Source organism: Periplaneta americana, chromosome 17 (genome assembly GCF_040183065.1).
Source record: "Periplaneta americana isolate PAMFEO1 chromosome 17, P.americana_PAMFEO1_priV1, whole genome shotgun sequence".
Taxonomy (NCBI): Eukaryota; Metazoa; Arthropoda; class Insecta; order Blattodea; family Blattidae; genus Periplaneta; species Periplaneta americana.
This window is the reverse complement of record NC_091133.1, coordinates 123871881-123888394: the sequence shown is the minus strand read 5'-3', so window position 1 is coordinate 123888394 and position 16514 is coordinate 123871881. Positions and strand designations below refer to the sequence as shown.

Below are 16514 nucleotides of genomic sequence, written 5' to 3'. Positions count from 1 at the left end.
AACTGACTCTTATCGTCTTCACAGAAGAGTGCAAAATTCAGCTGTATCGTTGCTTCAACAATTTTCTATCTACAGCAGAAACTTTTGTACAGTTTATCTATTTATAAACGATAGTAGCTGCATTATGAAATAAGGCTTCATCACATATAAGACACTCCCCCTAATTTTTTGACGAGTGAAAAAAGAAATGCCTTGTACAGACCCAAAAACATGCACAATATGTTATAACTGGAACTTGGAAAATTCAGGTGGCCAAAATTTTGTTTCTGAGTCTGTACATTGGACAAAATATTACTGTAACGTCATAGGCAGTAAATTCAACAATTTTATGCTATAACAAGCTGCATTTCTTATATCTCTGAAAGGCTGAATGCTGGCCAATAAATGTAACTCACTCTCCCCAGTTTCTAAGTCACCCATTCTAATCAGTGACTCTACCTTTCCCTTATGCTGCTGATGTAAGTTATGGTCTATAATTTTTTTACTGTGATTATGAATTACTTTAATTGTCTTGCAATATATTTTCAAGAATGTTGTGTCTTTATCCGTTAAATTATATTTTAATCCCTATCAATTTTTTAAAATATATTCATAGAGGACTGTCGTCAATTTTTTCAGTACTGAAACAAAAAAAAAAAGTTTTTATATGTGAGTAAATATGGTATTTTAATTCTGTAATGAAATTACAAAATAAATAGCATCGCACTATAAAAATGCATTATATTGTTAGGAAATTATTCAATGAATATTTAAATACTTATATAGTCACAATCATGTCATGGTATGAAAGAAAAATTTCACAACCTCGAGCGGGATTCGAACCTGCGACTTTCTGTATTCCGGTCAGGCGCTCTACCAACTGAGCTATCGAGTTCGTTTCACGCCAAACGCTTGAAATTCTCCTCTCATACTGGCGACTCTGTTATAGAGTACTGTCCATAGCATCTGATCTAGTCAGCACTGCTTATGGTTGGAAAGAAACATTGTAAATATAAACTTCATCTTATGATGTTGGATGACGTATATACGTCCGTTGATGTGATATATTAATGAATATTTAAATACTTATATAGTCACAAGGTTGTGAAATTTTTCTTTCATACCATGGCATGATTGTGACTATATAAGTATTTAAATATTCATTAATATGTCACATCAACAGACGTATATACGTCATCCAACATCGTAAGATGAAGTTTACAAATTATTCAAATTCAAGGAAAGTGGAATGAATGCACCCAAAGCCAAATGACTAGAACAGTGATTCCCAAACTTTTTGAAAGTGCGACCTACTTTTGGACGAGATATTTGTTGGCGACCCTCCACTACCATACCAGTACTTAACTACAATAAAAAAAATACAAATCCCTGTAAAATCTAAAACAAACATAATTTTACTCAAAAATGTCTAATGTATCAGTACCTGGTAATGAGAAATGGGATTATGCAAACCTATTTTGCAATTCTCTTTGACTTTTTAGACTGGCCTACATTGCTGATATATTTTTCGAACACTTAAACACTTTGAATAATAGCTTGCAAGGCCAATATGTGAACATAATAACAGCCAGAGATAAACTCGACGGATTTATAAGGAAACTTGATTTCTGGTCGACATGACTTGACAAGAAGAAATTTGATTAATTTCAGTGCATTCAAAACTAATGGAAAATTTAGCTATTTACCATATGCCACACAAACATTGAGTTTGTTTTTGTGGACATGCAATTAAGTTTGAGTATTTTATGGAAGAAACAGAAAAAATTAGGGCAGTCACAGATGGATAGGCATATACTAAATTTGTTTTCAGACATTTGCGTTCAACCGGCTGTTATTCTAAAAAATATTAAGAAAAGACTTATTGAAATATAAATATGAACTCATGGAATGTTGAAGCTATACTTTTGACAGAGTGTAGACCAGTTCTGGCTCAGAAGAATGCAAGAATACCTCTAGCTTGCAAAAGAAGCTACTATATTTTTTATAGTATTTGTAAATTCGTATTTACGCAAAATAAGTTTCTAATCTAAAAGGAAAGTGAGACATTGAAAATAAGAGTTTGTGAATATGAAGTTCAGATTTGAGAAGCTACTTTGGTTAAACGAGAGCTGAGGTAGTTCCCTTCCTACTTCGCTTCCACACCTTCAGCTGTCTCCTATGTAAACAACATAATTTTGATGACATTACGAAAGTTTCAAGCTAGTGTACATTCAGGCTATGTCTTCTATATACCAGTCTGTGACAGGTTAGGTTAGGTTAGTTTAGGCTTTTGTTATGTTTTCTATAGGGTAAAGGTTGATAATATTGTGATATGAGTAATATTGTGATAATTCTTTTTGAGAATTTATTACAATTTTACTGAACAAGAGGAAGATCGGTTTTTTGCATCAACGTATTAAGGGAATGTTCGTGGACAAGTTGCTGCACAAAACCGGTCCTTCTCTCGCCCAGTAAAGTTGTAATAAATTCTAAAAAAAAAAAAAAACTATCACAGTATTGCCAGTATCACAATATTACCAACCTTTACCCTATACGAATATGTGACAGGTTAATTTAGGTTAGTTTAGGCTTTTTTATGTCTTGCACATATGAATCTCTACAGGATTTTCAAAGCCTGGTGATTTTTGTTTAGTGATGTTGTCAGTACGAGCTGGTGTAATGGCCAACGTGGGAACAGATTTACAATATAGAAATTTTGTGTCTATTTCATTATTATTTGTTGTGCCACACTGTATTCCAGTGGTTATTGAATTAATACAAATTTTTCCTTCTTCACATTACATCTTCTTATCCTTCACTAGAAATCACAACTTTTGCACTTCCATTACCATGCACCTCTCATTTCACACGTAATTTACTACGTTTCAGAACAATTTTCTCCCCCCCCCCCCCTATAAAATCCTTAACTTCGGAAATCCATCTCCGCAAGAAATCCCATAAAAATTCGACCATTTTCACGTCCAAAATCACCAGAACTATCTCAATGCTCGTTTTTCCGCTACTTTTTTAAAACAGGCGCATTTATCGCATTATTATTGCTATTATTATTATTATTATTATTATTATTATTATTATTATTATTATTACTATTTGTTTTTTACTTTATAATAACTGAAGCCTTTTTTCATGTTCAATGTTGTTCACGTTTCTAAATGCAACATAAATGTACGGTTTGTTAATAAGGCGTTTTTTGTTTTATTTTTAAAATCATCTCGTGACCCCCCCCCCCCCCAGCTCTATACACGACCCCGACTTTGGGAACCATTGGACTAGAACATTAGCTTTCTATGTTAGACTTGGGTCCAAATGGAATTTGTGTTGGACAAAGACAATATTCGGGTAGGCAGCCTACACAGATTAAGTACTTGTACTCCCATTTTAGCCTTCATAATTTCACCATTTCTGCATTACCATCATCACTACCAACATCAGCGCAAAGTATAATCATCTTTAAGTAACATAAAGTGAGCAACATTTTAGGTAGCAAAGTATATTTAATTTTGGCGATTATCCCTAGAGGAAAAACTGAGTGCCTGCGAAGTTGTATGAAAACAACCGTTAATGATCACAGGTTTAGAAATTCCTTCACTACACTGTTTACAGATTCACTCACTAATTGTACATACAAATTGTAATAAAAAAATTCGATCTGCATAGTTCTCCACTAGGTAAAATATCAGCCAGCATCTTCTCATAATTTAGATCCAGGGCACATACATTACCAAATATAAACAATTATATTTTAATTACATTTTCAACGTTTTCTTATGATTGCCATATTTTCACCTCTTTATACTCTAATGGGAATGTATGTTCTCTGTACCTCTATTGCAGGAGATGGCATCCTGACCGATGCTCACTACATAATTACCCTCCACGTCTCTCTTCCTCATTTGCCACATTGGCCATACAAATAAAGACACACGCACGCACACAGTGATCTTTTGTCTCAACGCAGTACATGCAAAAGTTCTGAATTTACACACACACATAAAAAGTTCTACAGGAATAAAATTACTTTTTGGAACGAGTATCGGTATCTAACTTATACAGTATTATTCGGGACTGATTTATGGTGGATGGGGGGGGGGGGGGGGAATAGATGCTTTTTCAATACACAGCCTTTTTTATTACTGTACTTATCTAAAGAACTTTATATTAAGTACCTACCTATTATAACTATAAATTCTCAAATAGATGCTTTTTATATAAAATTTATTAACACACTTTCCAGATAAATCGACTCTTAAATAACAAATATGGACAAAACTTGCCCACTACAGGGTTCCCACAGAAATAAGGAAATTAATTTCCCTGACTTTCATGACTAATTTTACAATATTTCCCTGTCCACTGCACATATGCTTACATCGATATTTCATATTAAAAAAATTAAACGGCCTCCACAATCCTCAGAGCCGTCCAGCTCTCTCCTTTATTCTTACCTCTGACTTTACTTTTTTTTTTGTAGTTTTTATTTAAATTTAAATACAAAACATGGAATAAAACTTTTTCTGGTTACAGGAAAAATTAACAAAGTTAATGTGCTTATATCATCCAGTAAGATACATTGAAAACATACATTGGCTGCATTCAGCTGGGACAACGCTAATTCAGCTATTCATTTTTACTGAGTTACAGCAGCTGTGAGGTCCTGAACGATCATTGCAAAATGTCCGCTGTGTTTACAAAGAAACACGCTGCTATTGTTCCGTCTACTCCGGAATATATGGTACCATTGGTGTTGCCTACCCCCTCCACTTTCGCTGGCTAGCAGCAGGCTTGCAGCAAAAAAAAAATTTTGCTGCGAAAAATGGCGGCCGCTATTTCAGTGCTGTCGGCCAGCAAGGCGTTCAATGCTGTCGCTATTTCAGCGCTGTCCCGGCTGAACGCAGCCATTGTTAATGATAAGTAATTAAATTAGGAGAAACTATGGAACTATACAAGCTATAATCAGTAAGATACTTTGAGCCACATTAGTAATGACCAGAAATTTAAAAGAAAAAAAAATAAAATCACACAATTTTATAACTAATATTAGCATTAGCTCTGTTCACTTTCCAATCTCCTGTTTTCTTCTGCAATAAGTTAATATGAGCTGAAATAGCTTCTTCGTCCTTCAGCTTCTCTAATCTAATAATTTTCCCTTTTTCCTCCAATATCTTAGGATGATCATCAGTCCACATCTGTGGAGTAACGGTTAGCACGTCTGACCGCGAAACCAGGTCGCCCGGGTTCGATTCCCAGTCGGGGCATGTTACCTGGTTGAGGTTTTTTCCAGGGTTTTTCCTCAACCCAATATGAGCAAATACTGGGTAACTTTCGGTGCTGGACCCCGGACTCATTTCACTGGCATTATCACCTTCATCTCATTCAGACGCTAAATAACCTAAGATGTTTATAAAGCATCGTAAAATAACCTAACTACTACTACTATCCAATATTCATAATTTTCACTGACTCTTAGCGAAATTCACAACAATTCACTGACTCATGACATTATAAAAACAAATTCCCTAACTTTCTCTGACCAATTTTGATTTCCTTGACATTCCCTGACTTTCAAGATCTGTGGGAACTCTGCAGTAGTTTAGGGCAAAAACTTCACACAAGCAGGAGGACAAATTACCAAACTGATGGACGAACAGGCAAGCAGAAAGGAAGACAGCATTTTGTGTTTATCATAAATGCTAAAAAGTGCACAAAATACAGAAATAACATACCAGCAATGCAGTACTTTTTCTGTGTAGCTACTTTTAATATAATGAGAAAATAAAAGAAGGAATAAGATTATTCCAGATTGGGATATAATGCTGCAAGAGCTCAGTTTAATGCTGACTAAGATTAGATGTCACTATTATGACACTGCCACGTGTTTATGAACACAAGAAAAATTTTAATATTTCAGGATGTCAGCTAAAATGTATAAAAAGGCTTGGAAATTTTCCATCTTGATTACATCAACTTTTAATACTATATCACTTAGGAATATATTTATGTTGATCACTTTCACCTGTTAATACTGAACTAATATAATAAATATCTAGTTGGCTAGTTTCAGCTTAGTAGTAGCCATCTTCAGAACTAGTGAGATCCTTGCCTCTTCTGGTTTGCTCAGTTGTTTTGCTGGGGGAGGGGTGTGCGTTTGTGTATGGTAGTGTGGAGTCAAATAGTGTGTGTGTGTTTTCTGAAATTCAGTTGTATATTAAGGATTTGTAGTGCGTGTGTTTTTGTATGTCTGTATATTTCGTATTGTTCTAGTGTGTTTAAGTTCTAGTTTTTCGGTTGTTGATTTTCCATGTCTGTCTATGTTGCTGTAGCTGTGGTTGGTGTCTGTGATGTGTTCTTTGTAATGTGTTTGAAATTATCTCCCTGTCTGTCCGATGCAGAAGTTGTTGCAGTTATTGCATGTGAGTTTGTATACACCCGTGAGATTGTACTTGTTTGTTTGTATTGAGATGTTTTGAGAGTGTTTTGTGATCTGTATGCGATGTTGTAATTTAATTTCCTGAATGAAGATGCGATCTTGTGTATGTTTTTATTTTAGTATGTTAATGTGATGTATTTTTTTGTGTTCTTGTGCTTGTGTTATGTTTCTATGTTTCTTGTAATTATGTTTTGTATTTTTTTATTATGTTCTCTATTATGTTGGGGTTGTATCCATTTTTTTGTGCAATGTATTTGATGATATTTATTTCTTCATTGTAGTCTTGATGGCTAGACCAACCACAACTACAGCAACATAGACACAGACATGGAAATTCTATATATCCAACCGAAAAACTAGAACCTAAACACACTAGAACAATACGGAATATACAGACCACAAAACACATCCACAACAAATCCTCAATACACAACTGAATTTCAGAACACACACACTATTTGATTCCACACTACCATACACAAACACCTCCCCCCCCCCACCCAGCAAAACAACTGAAAAAACTGGAAGATGCAAGGACCTCACTGGTTCTGAATATGGCTATACTAAGCTAAAGCTAGCCAACTAGGTATTTAATCCACACCTGTGGAATAACGGCTAGTGCGTCTGGCCGCGAAACCAGGTGGCCTGGGTTCGATTCCCGGTCGGGGCAAGTTACCTGGTTGAGGTTTTTTCCGGGGTTTTCCCTCAACCCAATATGAGCAAATGCTGGGTAACTTCAGGTGCTGGACCCTGGACTCATTTCACCGGCATTATCACCTTCTTCTCATTCAGATGCTAAATAACCTGAGATGTTGATAAAGCGTCGTAAAATAACCTACTAAAAAAACTAGGTATTTACAAAGTTAGTTTACTTTTAACACGTGAAAGTTGTCATCATAAATATATTTCTAAACGGAAATTTTCTATAAAAGTTAATAAATAACCACTGATCTGACTGACATGTGGTACCTCTTGCCTACATCTCTATTTAACGGCAAATTGAACAAGCTGGTGTCTCTGATGCAACTTTTGTAATAACGGTATCTTATGGCAACGAGTTTATCTATGTGCACACACTAGGAACACTGTAATAAATATGCCACGATTCACTCTTGTAGTAGAATAAGAGGCGTGTCTGTGTTTTAAATTCAGCAATATCATTTCTTCACGTCATTCATGTTTGAATTGTTACAGATGTCTTCCATATTTCCTTGAAGATCTTCAAGGTCTGATTTGTCCCTGAAAAAATGTGCGAAGGGAAGTATGATTATTCACCTCGTAAAATAAAAATTCTTGTATGTTATTGCAAGCAACTGTAGTGCAGAGCGGTTGAAAAGTCGCGCACATCTCAGTAAACAATTACGTTTTGCAAGGTTAATGCACAAAATACAGCAGCTACTAATAAAGAAACAGTAACATTAATGAAGAATTGGAAATATTACAAAGGAGAGCAATCAAAATCTTATATGGGATCCAATATGGAACTCCAAATAGAAAATTAATTTTCAATACTAAAATTCCACCTGTGAAAATATTAGTAAAATCATCATTATTCTTTAATAATTTTCGTATTTAAAATTTTAAATAAACTTATCTACTTAAATCTCAATTCAAACTTAACATTGAAGTTCATAGTAACTGTACTAGACAAAAAACGGACAACACCAAATTCTACTAAATATGATATTTCATCTGTTATGCAGGCTCTAAATATTGTAACTTGCTACTAATACTGGGTGTTCATTTCAAAGTGTGTCATGACGTCACTGTTGTTGGGTCACCGATTTGAAGCGAGTTTCAGCTTAAATGTTAGAGAAGTTGCCTATTATTTAAGGCATTCTTCAATCTGAACTTGAGAACATGTACGGTATAACTTGAACGTCGTAGCAACAGATGGCGGTCTGTACGGTCTGTGTGCTACCATAACCTCTTTCGAACTGTGTTTTGCGCCGGCAAGTCGTACACAGGGTATTTGTTATCATCGGTTGCGTACGGTAACATTCCACAACACAAATCAAATGCTCCGTGTCCATGTTGACCGTCGAAGTTAATGTAAACAAATACGTAAGTAATCGTCTTAACCCTCTCCCCATATCCCGACAGTACGTATTTCCAAACAGTTCACATTCCTGCCACTACTGGCGTTACCGTACGTATCGGCACGTACTCTTCAGAATGAACACCGTACTTGCTAGCCAACTTCTCTGCCTCCTAGATTATACACCTGAGCTGCGGAAGTGTAGGAAGATTGAATTCTCTAGGTTCATCAGCTAGCCACATGAAGGCATACAGCGAGCCAAGACACATTTTGAACTGAACAACCAGTAGAAATAAAAACTAGTATACAGAAGCTATCAACCAAAGCTTATTTAAAAGCAAATTAATAACAAAAGAAGCCAAATTAAGATTATATTGGATCATAATAAGGCCAGTTGTCACCTTCGCCTGTGAAACTTGGGTAGTGAAAGAATCGAACAAACAAAAATTGTGTTAATTTTTGAAAGGAGGATTTTAAGAAGAATCTTTGGATCCTCCAAGGATAGAGATGGCAACTGGAGAATAAGAACTAACAAAGAACTAAATATTTAATAAACAATCAAAATATAATAAATTTCATCAGGGCTATGAGGTTAAGTTGGTTTGGCCATGTTAAAAGAATCGAAGACCAGAGGCTAATGAAAGGTATATATAAATGGAAATCCCTGGGAACTAGAGCAGCGGGTAGTCCGAAAAGTCGCTGTGAATGATTTGAGAAAGCTAAGAATCAAGGATTAGATGATGGTCGTACAGAACAGAAGTTCCTGGAAAATAATTGTTGAGAAGGCCAAGACATTCAATTTTGAAGTTGTAGTGCCTTGAGAAGAAGAAGAAGATACAGAAACTATGTTAATTTAAAAAAGAAATTAAACAATATTTCGACTACACTTATGTAGTTCCTAGTAAGTTAGATTAGGCTTCTGAAAGAAATCCTTAATGTACTAGTAAAATAATTATCTTCTGATATGCAAGTCGACAGTGATACAGACACGTCGATTCCTTTGATTGAGGAATTCTCTGTATTGTGACATGGGATAAAAAAGCATAATTTCAGACACTGCTATAAAAACGGGAATTTTGGCTTACAGGTACATTACAGTTAGTGAAACAGAACGCTACTTACTTAGCTCCAAATCTCTCTCCCTCTGCAATAGTATCTGGAAGTTTTCTGTTCAGTGTTTCTGGCAGTAAGAGAGACATCAAGCCTCCGACCAAAGCCAGAGCACCATATATTAGCAGTGGTAAGGGTCGCCAGTGATCACTCTGAAAATATCAATGTGCAACACATGTAGCTGATGTCATTGATTGAAGCCGTTCTTTTACTTTTCCAATAGAAGTTTCGTTTTTATAATTTATATCTGGATCTTATATACAAATTACATATTGAGACATAATCTTCTGAAAATTAGGAACTGATATTTCGTCACTGCGCCTCTAATATCCACTATGAGCATTTAAACAGATTTTTCCGGCAAAAGAAAAAAGCATTATCACTTTTCATTCTCTTGATTTTCAAAACTATTTTCAGTACAATTTTATTATTTTTCATGTATTGATTGAAATTATACCTAAGTAGCTTTGAAAATAAAGAGAATTAAAAGTAATAATAATGATAATAATAATAATAATAATAATAATAATAATAATAATTCTTTATTTATACTGGCAGAGTTAAGGCCATAGGGCCTTCTCTTACACTCTACCAGGTCACAAAGTATACAAGCAGTTAAAATTTAACAAAAAGTTAAAGAACAGAATACTAATACCGTAAGTCATAATGTTTTTTTTTCTGCTGAAAAATTGTATTTAAATGCACATAGCGGATTTTTTAGGCGCAGCAACGATTTGATTTGATTGTGCTGTTGTGTCTCCATCGACAATTTCAATATTACTATTTAATTCATCTTGAATCTTGCGTACACTACTTTTAAAACTTAAATATAAATGATTGATTAAATGCAAACTTACTAGTGTTAATTATTATATAAGGACGTGTGACTTATAGCTGTTTCGGTGTATACTGTAAGCCACGTGTGCTTATATAATTAACACTGGTAAGTTTGCATTTAATCAATCATTTATACTATTTAATTGTGCAAATAACTGCATACATTAATAAGAAATATTGTGTTTGCATGTTTCCTATTTCTACAATAAAATTTCATATAAATTAAGAAAGTGTACTTTATTTTACGGTAATGGCTAGTCGAAGAAAAATCGTAATAATTTTAGTTCTTAATGTTTAAAGAAATTGGCCACCACATCCCATTATCTTCTGGCCTAGTTGCCTCATAAGTGGTGCCATGTTGGTATCATTTGTGGGATTCAGACCTGTCTTTGGACAGTTGATTAAACAACAACAATGTTAACATAAATTTGACAAACTAGTTATTTTCCTTTTTTGTAATTTGTGAGTAGACTACTGTTAATTTGTTGTGATAGGTTAAAGAAATAACATATCAACTGTATGACACAGGATTCAGTGGCGTATGTAGGTGTGGCCTTTTATATATGCACAATCCGACAATTAAATAATGAGATTGATTTTATTGTAAGGAAAAGAGGTCCACACCTTGGAGTAACGGTCAGCGCGTCTGGCTGCGAAACCAGGTGGCCCAGGTTCGAATCCCGGTTGGGGCAAGTTATCTGGTTGAGGTTTTTTCCGGGGTTTTCCCTCAACCCAATACGAGCAAATGCTGGGTAACTTTCGGTGCTGGACCCCGGACTCATTTCACCGGCATTATCACCTTCATATCATTCAGACGCTAAATAACCTAGATGTTGATACAGCGTCGTAAAATAACCAAATAAAATAAAATAAGGAAAAGAGAAATGCCATCAACAATACATTGCATGCCATTGAAATATCCAACCTTCGTATACAATCTGACAAAATTGTATCATTACATATTAAGCATGATGGGAACTAGGGCACAATTTTGTATCGGTAGCAGGAGACCTTTGTTATATTAGCGGCTTTTTACTTACCAGAAGAAGAGTATAAGGCGCAAGTATGCCTCCGATGCGAGCTGAGGTGGAAGCAGCTCCGATTCCTATGTTACGAACCACTGTCGGGAACTGCTCAGCCGAGAACACATAAATAGTGCCATACGAAGCTGTGATCACCATCTTGCCAATCATAGCTAGCGTAATTATCAGCCAGTTCGCATCTGAAACGTGAAAACTGTGTGACAGTCATACAAATTATAATATTGACACTTTACTATCATTGAATTACATATAATGTATGCATGCATGTGTGCATCTGTATGTGAGAAAGAGATTGAAGGGTTCAAAATCATAGGGGGGCAAACACCATACTCTTTGATTCCGGCGATCGATGGCTATAATGTCTGCTCTTCTGGTTGACCCATTCTCAGCCAAGCAGTGCACTTCTTCTTAAACCTCCCACTTTGCCTTCCGAAGAGTGGTTGCGATGGAGCTTCTCACATTATGGTGGCGATTGTTCCTCAGTAGTTCTCCTTTAGGGCAATAACCCAAAACATGCCCAAGAGTTTCTGCTTCGCTGCATCCTGGATGACGACAGTTTTGATCTTGGAAGGAATGACCTGGCACCGATCGTACTGCTGCGATGTTTGTGGACATCTTTATGGCATTGGTCCACTCTGAGAATGATATCCCTCTTCTATTACTAATCCAAGAGTTTTTTTTTTATCTTCACTGTAAGTCACCACTCCTTTACCTTTTTGTGGAAGACGACACCAATTATTAAACGACCTCCGCCATAACTCGGATCTTAAACTTCGTCCTGTCATCGAATGCACTTCTGCGTTGTTGGGAATGTTGTTGTTGTTGTTGTTATCTAATGCCGGGCTTTGGCAACGAAGCCATTAGCGTTCTTGCTCTCCAATATTTCTCTGTGGTGGATCCATCAGGTAGAACTTCACAGGTTTGTAGATGATCTTCAGTCATTTCTTCTTCTTTGTTGCATAGAGGGCAATTGTTGCGTTGTCGGAAATGTTTAATTGTAAAAGAGCTTCTTGCTTTTCTGTTTCAAGATTCCTGCAGAAATGATGTTCGCCATTTATTTTTTGAAAACTTCTGGCAATGTTATAGTGTTGGAGGTGTACTTCCCATTCAGCATTAAATAAACCGAGGCCACAAAGATTCTTCGGAGCATATAGCATGTCATTCGGGCAATCGTGCAGTCACACAATTATATCTGCAATGATTTCTTCTCTCTCATACTCTTCTTTGCTATGGTTTAATAATCATGAAGATTTGGAACATATTCTGTTGTACTTACACTGCGCATCCATAAATCCTAAACGAAGCAAATTAAAGTCATCAATGTCAGTTGCATAAGGCTCAGCTGTGCAACACATTTTGACCACATATTGGCTGCTGGATGCAGACACCTACAGTATAATTAACACCCATTAAAGAGTTCCAGATGTTAAAAGAAACCCTAACTGAAGGCTACAGTGAGCCCTATGTTATCAGTCTTATCAGCATGCTGCTGGATACTTTAAAAAGATTGATTGAATTACGAAATTTACACATCACATTAATTTTAGTACCAGTGGTGAAGTTGGCAGTGGGGCAATCTCTGTTCAGACAAGCAGGTTGTAATGAGAATTGTAGTTACATAATGTTTACAATGCGTAAATGTATTGAAAAGAGTGAAACGCAATCATTGCAATATCCAAATTCGTTCTTTCTAAGGGAGAGTATTTTTAAATTAAAAGACTGAAGTTACCTGAAGGCACTAGACATGTAAGGAGCAAGGCCACTCCACCTACAATCATACAGCCACAAAGCACAGCTTTTCGGCCCCATCTGTTAAGTGTGAGCAGAAGAAATGAGTAACCAGGAATCTCAACTGCCCCAGACAATAAGAAATTCAGATAGTCATTGCCGCCGAGGTTTGAGGTGTTCCAGGACAGCCCATAGTAAGTGCCACTGTTGATAAACCTGTAGGAAAAAAGCAGAACATTTTCATTAATTTCATTTTGAATCTTGAAAGGACAGAAATACTTTTATTTTGAAATATCACAATGAATGTGTCACTACAAGGGTATTATAAAATTAGTTTTATTATTTTCTAAACAGCCATAATATTCTTTTGGTAGCTAGCACCAGATAGTTTCTGCATTGTCTGTTCTCTTTATGTATACCTATTCCACTGCAAATACCAAAGAAAGATCTTCTTTTCCTTTTTAATTCAATCCTAATTCATGTGTAGATACTGCAAATGTTTTTTTTTTTTTTTTTTTTTTTTTTTTTTTTTTTTTTTTGGGAAACAGAATGACTTGAACACTCAGGCTAACAACTTTATTATTAATACAATGGTCATCTGCTGTTGGTAAAAATATTTTCCATGTATACTATTTCTAGTTAGACACTTGAGATACTTACATCATTTTCTATAGTCAATATCAACCAGTAAAGAGTTCAATATGTATATACAGTGTGATCATTTCCTTGTTGTTCCACGAAGCAGATATGCAGGCGCTGGCTGCTACTAGAGCATATTGAATGTTTATTCATAATTGAAGAGTCCACTGCAAGAATGATGGATATCATTTGGAATACATTTTGCAGGAGAAGCAATTGAAAGTTTGAAATGCTTAGCGCTCAAAGCTTAACTGTGATTTTCCGATCATTACTGGACAATGACTATCAGTGTTAATGCAATATAACTCTCTATGTACATTCTATATGTCTTAAGCTATGCATTGACAGTCTTGGTTCATTTTCGACAAGAAAGTGACATCCATCATTCTTGCAGTGGACTCTTCAATTGGTAACCTATCTCGAGAGATCACTAAACTATGCTTTCTTTCAAAGTGTGAATGTTTTTTGTATTGTATATTGTGAGGTCACTGCACTATATTACGTATCTTAAATACTGGGTGTTCATTTCAAAGTGTGTCATGACGTCACTGTTGTGAGTCAGCGATTTGAAGCGAGTTTCAGCTTTTATGTCAGAGAAGTTGCCTATTAATCAAGGCGTTCAATCTGAACTTGAGAACGTGTACGGTATAACTTGAATGTCGTAGCAACAGATGGCGGTCTGTACGGTCTGTGTGCTACCATAACCTCTTTCGAACTGTGTTTTGCGCGGGCAAGTCGTACCCAGGGTATTTGTTATCATCGATTGCGTATGGCAACATTCCACAACACAAATCAAAATGCTCCGTGTCCATGTTGACCGTCCAAGTTAATGTCAACAAATACGTAAGTAATCGTCTTAACCCTCTCCCCATATCCCGACAGTAAGAAAAAAACTCACTTCAGTACGTGTTTCCAAACAGTTCACATTCTTGCCACTACTGGCGTTACCGTACGTATCGGTAAGTAATCTTCAGAATGAACGCCGTACTTGCTAGGCAACTTCTCTCGCATTTAGGTAATATGCCTCTGCGGAAGTGTAGGAAGATTGAATTCTCTAGGCTCATCAGCTAGCCACATGACGACATACAGCGAGCCATGACACATTTTGAACTGAAAACCCAGTAGTTTATTTACATATTAGTGGTAAATCCTAACACACATTAGAACAACAGAACCACCGGTGTGGCTCAGTCAGTTAAGGCGCTTGCCTGCCAGTCTGAAGTAGCGTTCGGGCGCGGGCTCGATCCCCGCTTGGGCTGATTACCTGGTTGGGTTTTTTCCGAGGTTTTCCCCAACCGTAATGTGAATGCAAGGTAATCTATGGCGAGTCCTCAGTCTCATCTCGCCAAATATCGTCTTGCTATCACCAATCTCATCGACGCTAAATAACCTATTAGTTGATACAGCGTCGTTAAATAACCAACTAAAATAAAATAGAACAACAGCTGTTTAGTATGATGAGTACTGGTATGTAAAAACAGAGTTGGCTACAGAAGTAAGGAGACGATTTTTAAGATTTTTGTGGATGGTGTGCCACAGCAGCGGATTTTCAGGCTAGGCAAGGGAGGCCGAGCCTTACATAATATTTTATTAGAATGCAATCTAATAGTATTCATTATAACTGAATTAAGATCAGAGACAAGTTACAGCAAATTACAGACAATTTTCCTTTTATATTAATTTTACTATTCAATACAAGTAAGATGTAAGTTACGTCAAGCTGACTACATCCAATTGGTGATGTCCACTTGCTATAGATAGTACAGATAATTCGTACCGAAAAAAAACTGTTGGCACTGTAACCTGTACAGCCGACATTGAGCAGCCTGCAGTGTCTATGCGAGAGCGGGACAGCGGAGACAACTCTATGACTCTTCTCCCTGGTAACCATGACAACAGCAGTTCAACCAATAAGAGAAATTTTACTCACTGCTGACAAGTGTACCACTAGTCTCAGCTGCTTTCGCCTGTATCGGCAAGCTCTCTCTCTCTCTCTCTTCCCTTATTTTTAGCTTTAGAAAATCGCGTCATGTACTGTTCGTTTTCTCTCTTTGCATAAAAGTTTTGTTTTATGTTGGTAGATTTTTTCTCTTGTTTGCAAGTATTCCTGCTATTTTTTCTTTTGTGTTACGAGATATATTTACTTATACAGTATATTAGATATGTGAGGTTGCCTACCTAAGTCGGCAAATAACAATTTTCTGTGTGTTAATTCCCGATTTACCACGAAAATCGTCTGTAGCTGCATTTAGATTGGCAACAGGCCATGATTATTTGGCCAAACACCTGCATAGAATTGGAATATATCAGTCCCCTAACTGCCCATTGTGCAATTCAAACCAAGAAATGGATTCGGAACACGTCAAAATCCGTGCTTCAGTGGCTGACCATGATAATATCTTTGAAAAATATTGGAGTGCAAGAGGTCAAATGCCTGGCATTAGAAAACAACAACAACAATTTTCTGTGTTTTTTTACTGTATTGAACTCTCCTCCTACAGTGTTCCCTTTTTGATCCGGTGCTGTGGATTGAATTCGGCGTAGCTCAGTGGTCAGAGCGCTTGGTACGTAGAACCAAGGACCCGGGTTCGATCCCTGGCCGGAGCAAATTTTTCTCCTCAAATATTAATTGTCACTATAACAGATATTATTCTGTTGGGCAAATAATAACATCTTTAGTAAATTCTAAAAG

General features: G+C 36.3%; 1 protein-coding gene across 2 annotated transcripts in view; it reads right to left on the bottom strand.

The window, feature by feature from the left end:
- Positions 1–7377: 7377 nt before the first annotated feature.
- The window catches only part of Orct (Organic cation transporter), a 119744-nt gene continuing 110607 nt past the window's right edge, over positions 7378–16514 (bottom strand). For both annotated transcript variants that reach the window (XM_069817292.1, XM_069817291.1), the window contains 4 exons: positions 13185–13399; positions 11453–11634; positions 9588–9727; positions 7378–7666 (listed from right to left, as the gene is read on the bottom strand). In XM_069817292.1, the coding sequence (XP_069673393.1) occupies positions 7585–7666; positions 9588–9727; positions 11453–11634; positions 13185–13399 (619 nt within the window). In that variant the 3' untranslated portion in view covers positions 7378–7584. The remainder of the gene's footprint in view (positions 7667–9587; positions 9728–11452; positions 11635–13184; positions 13400–16514) is intronic.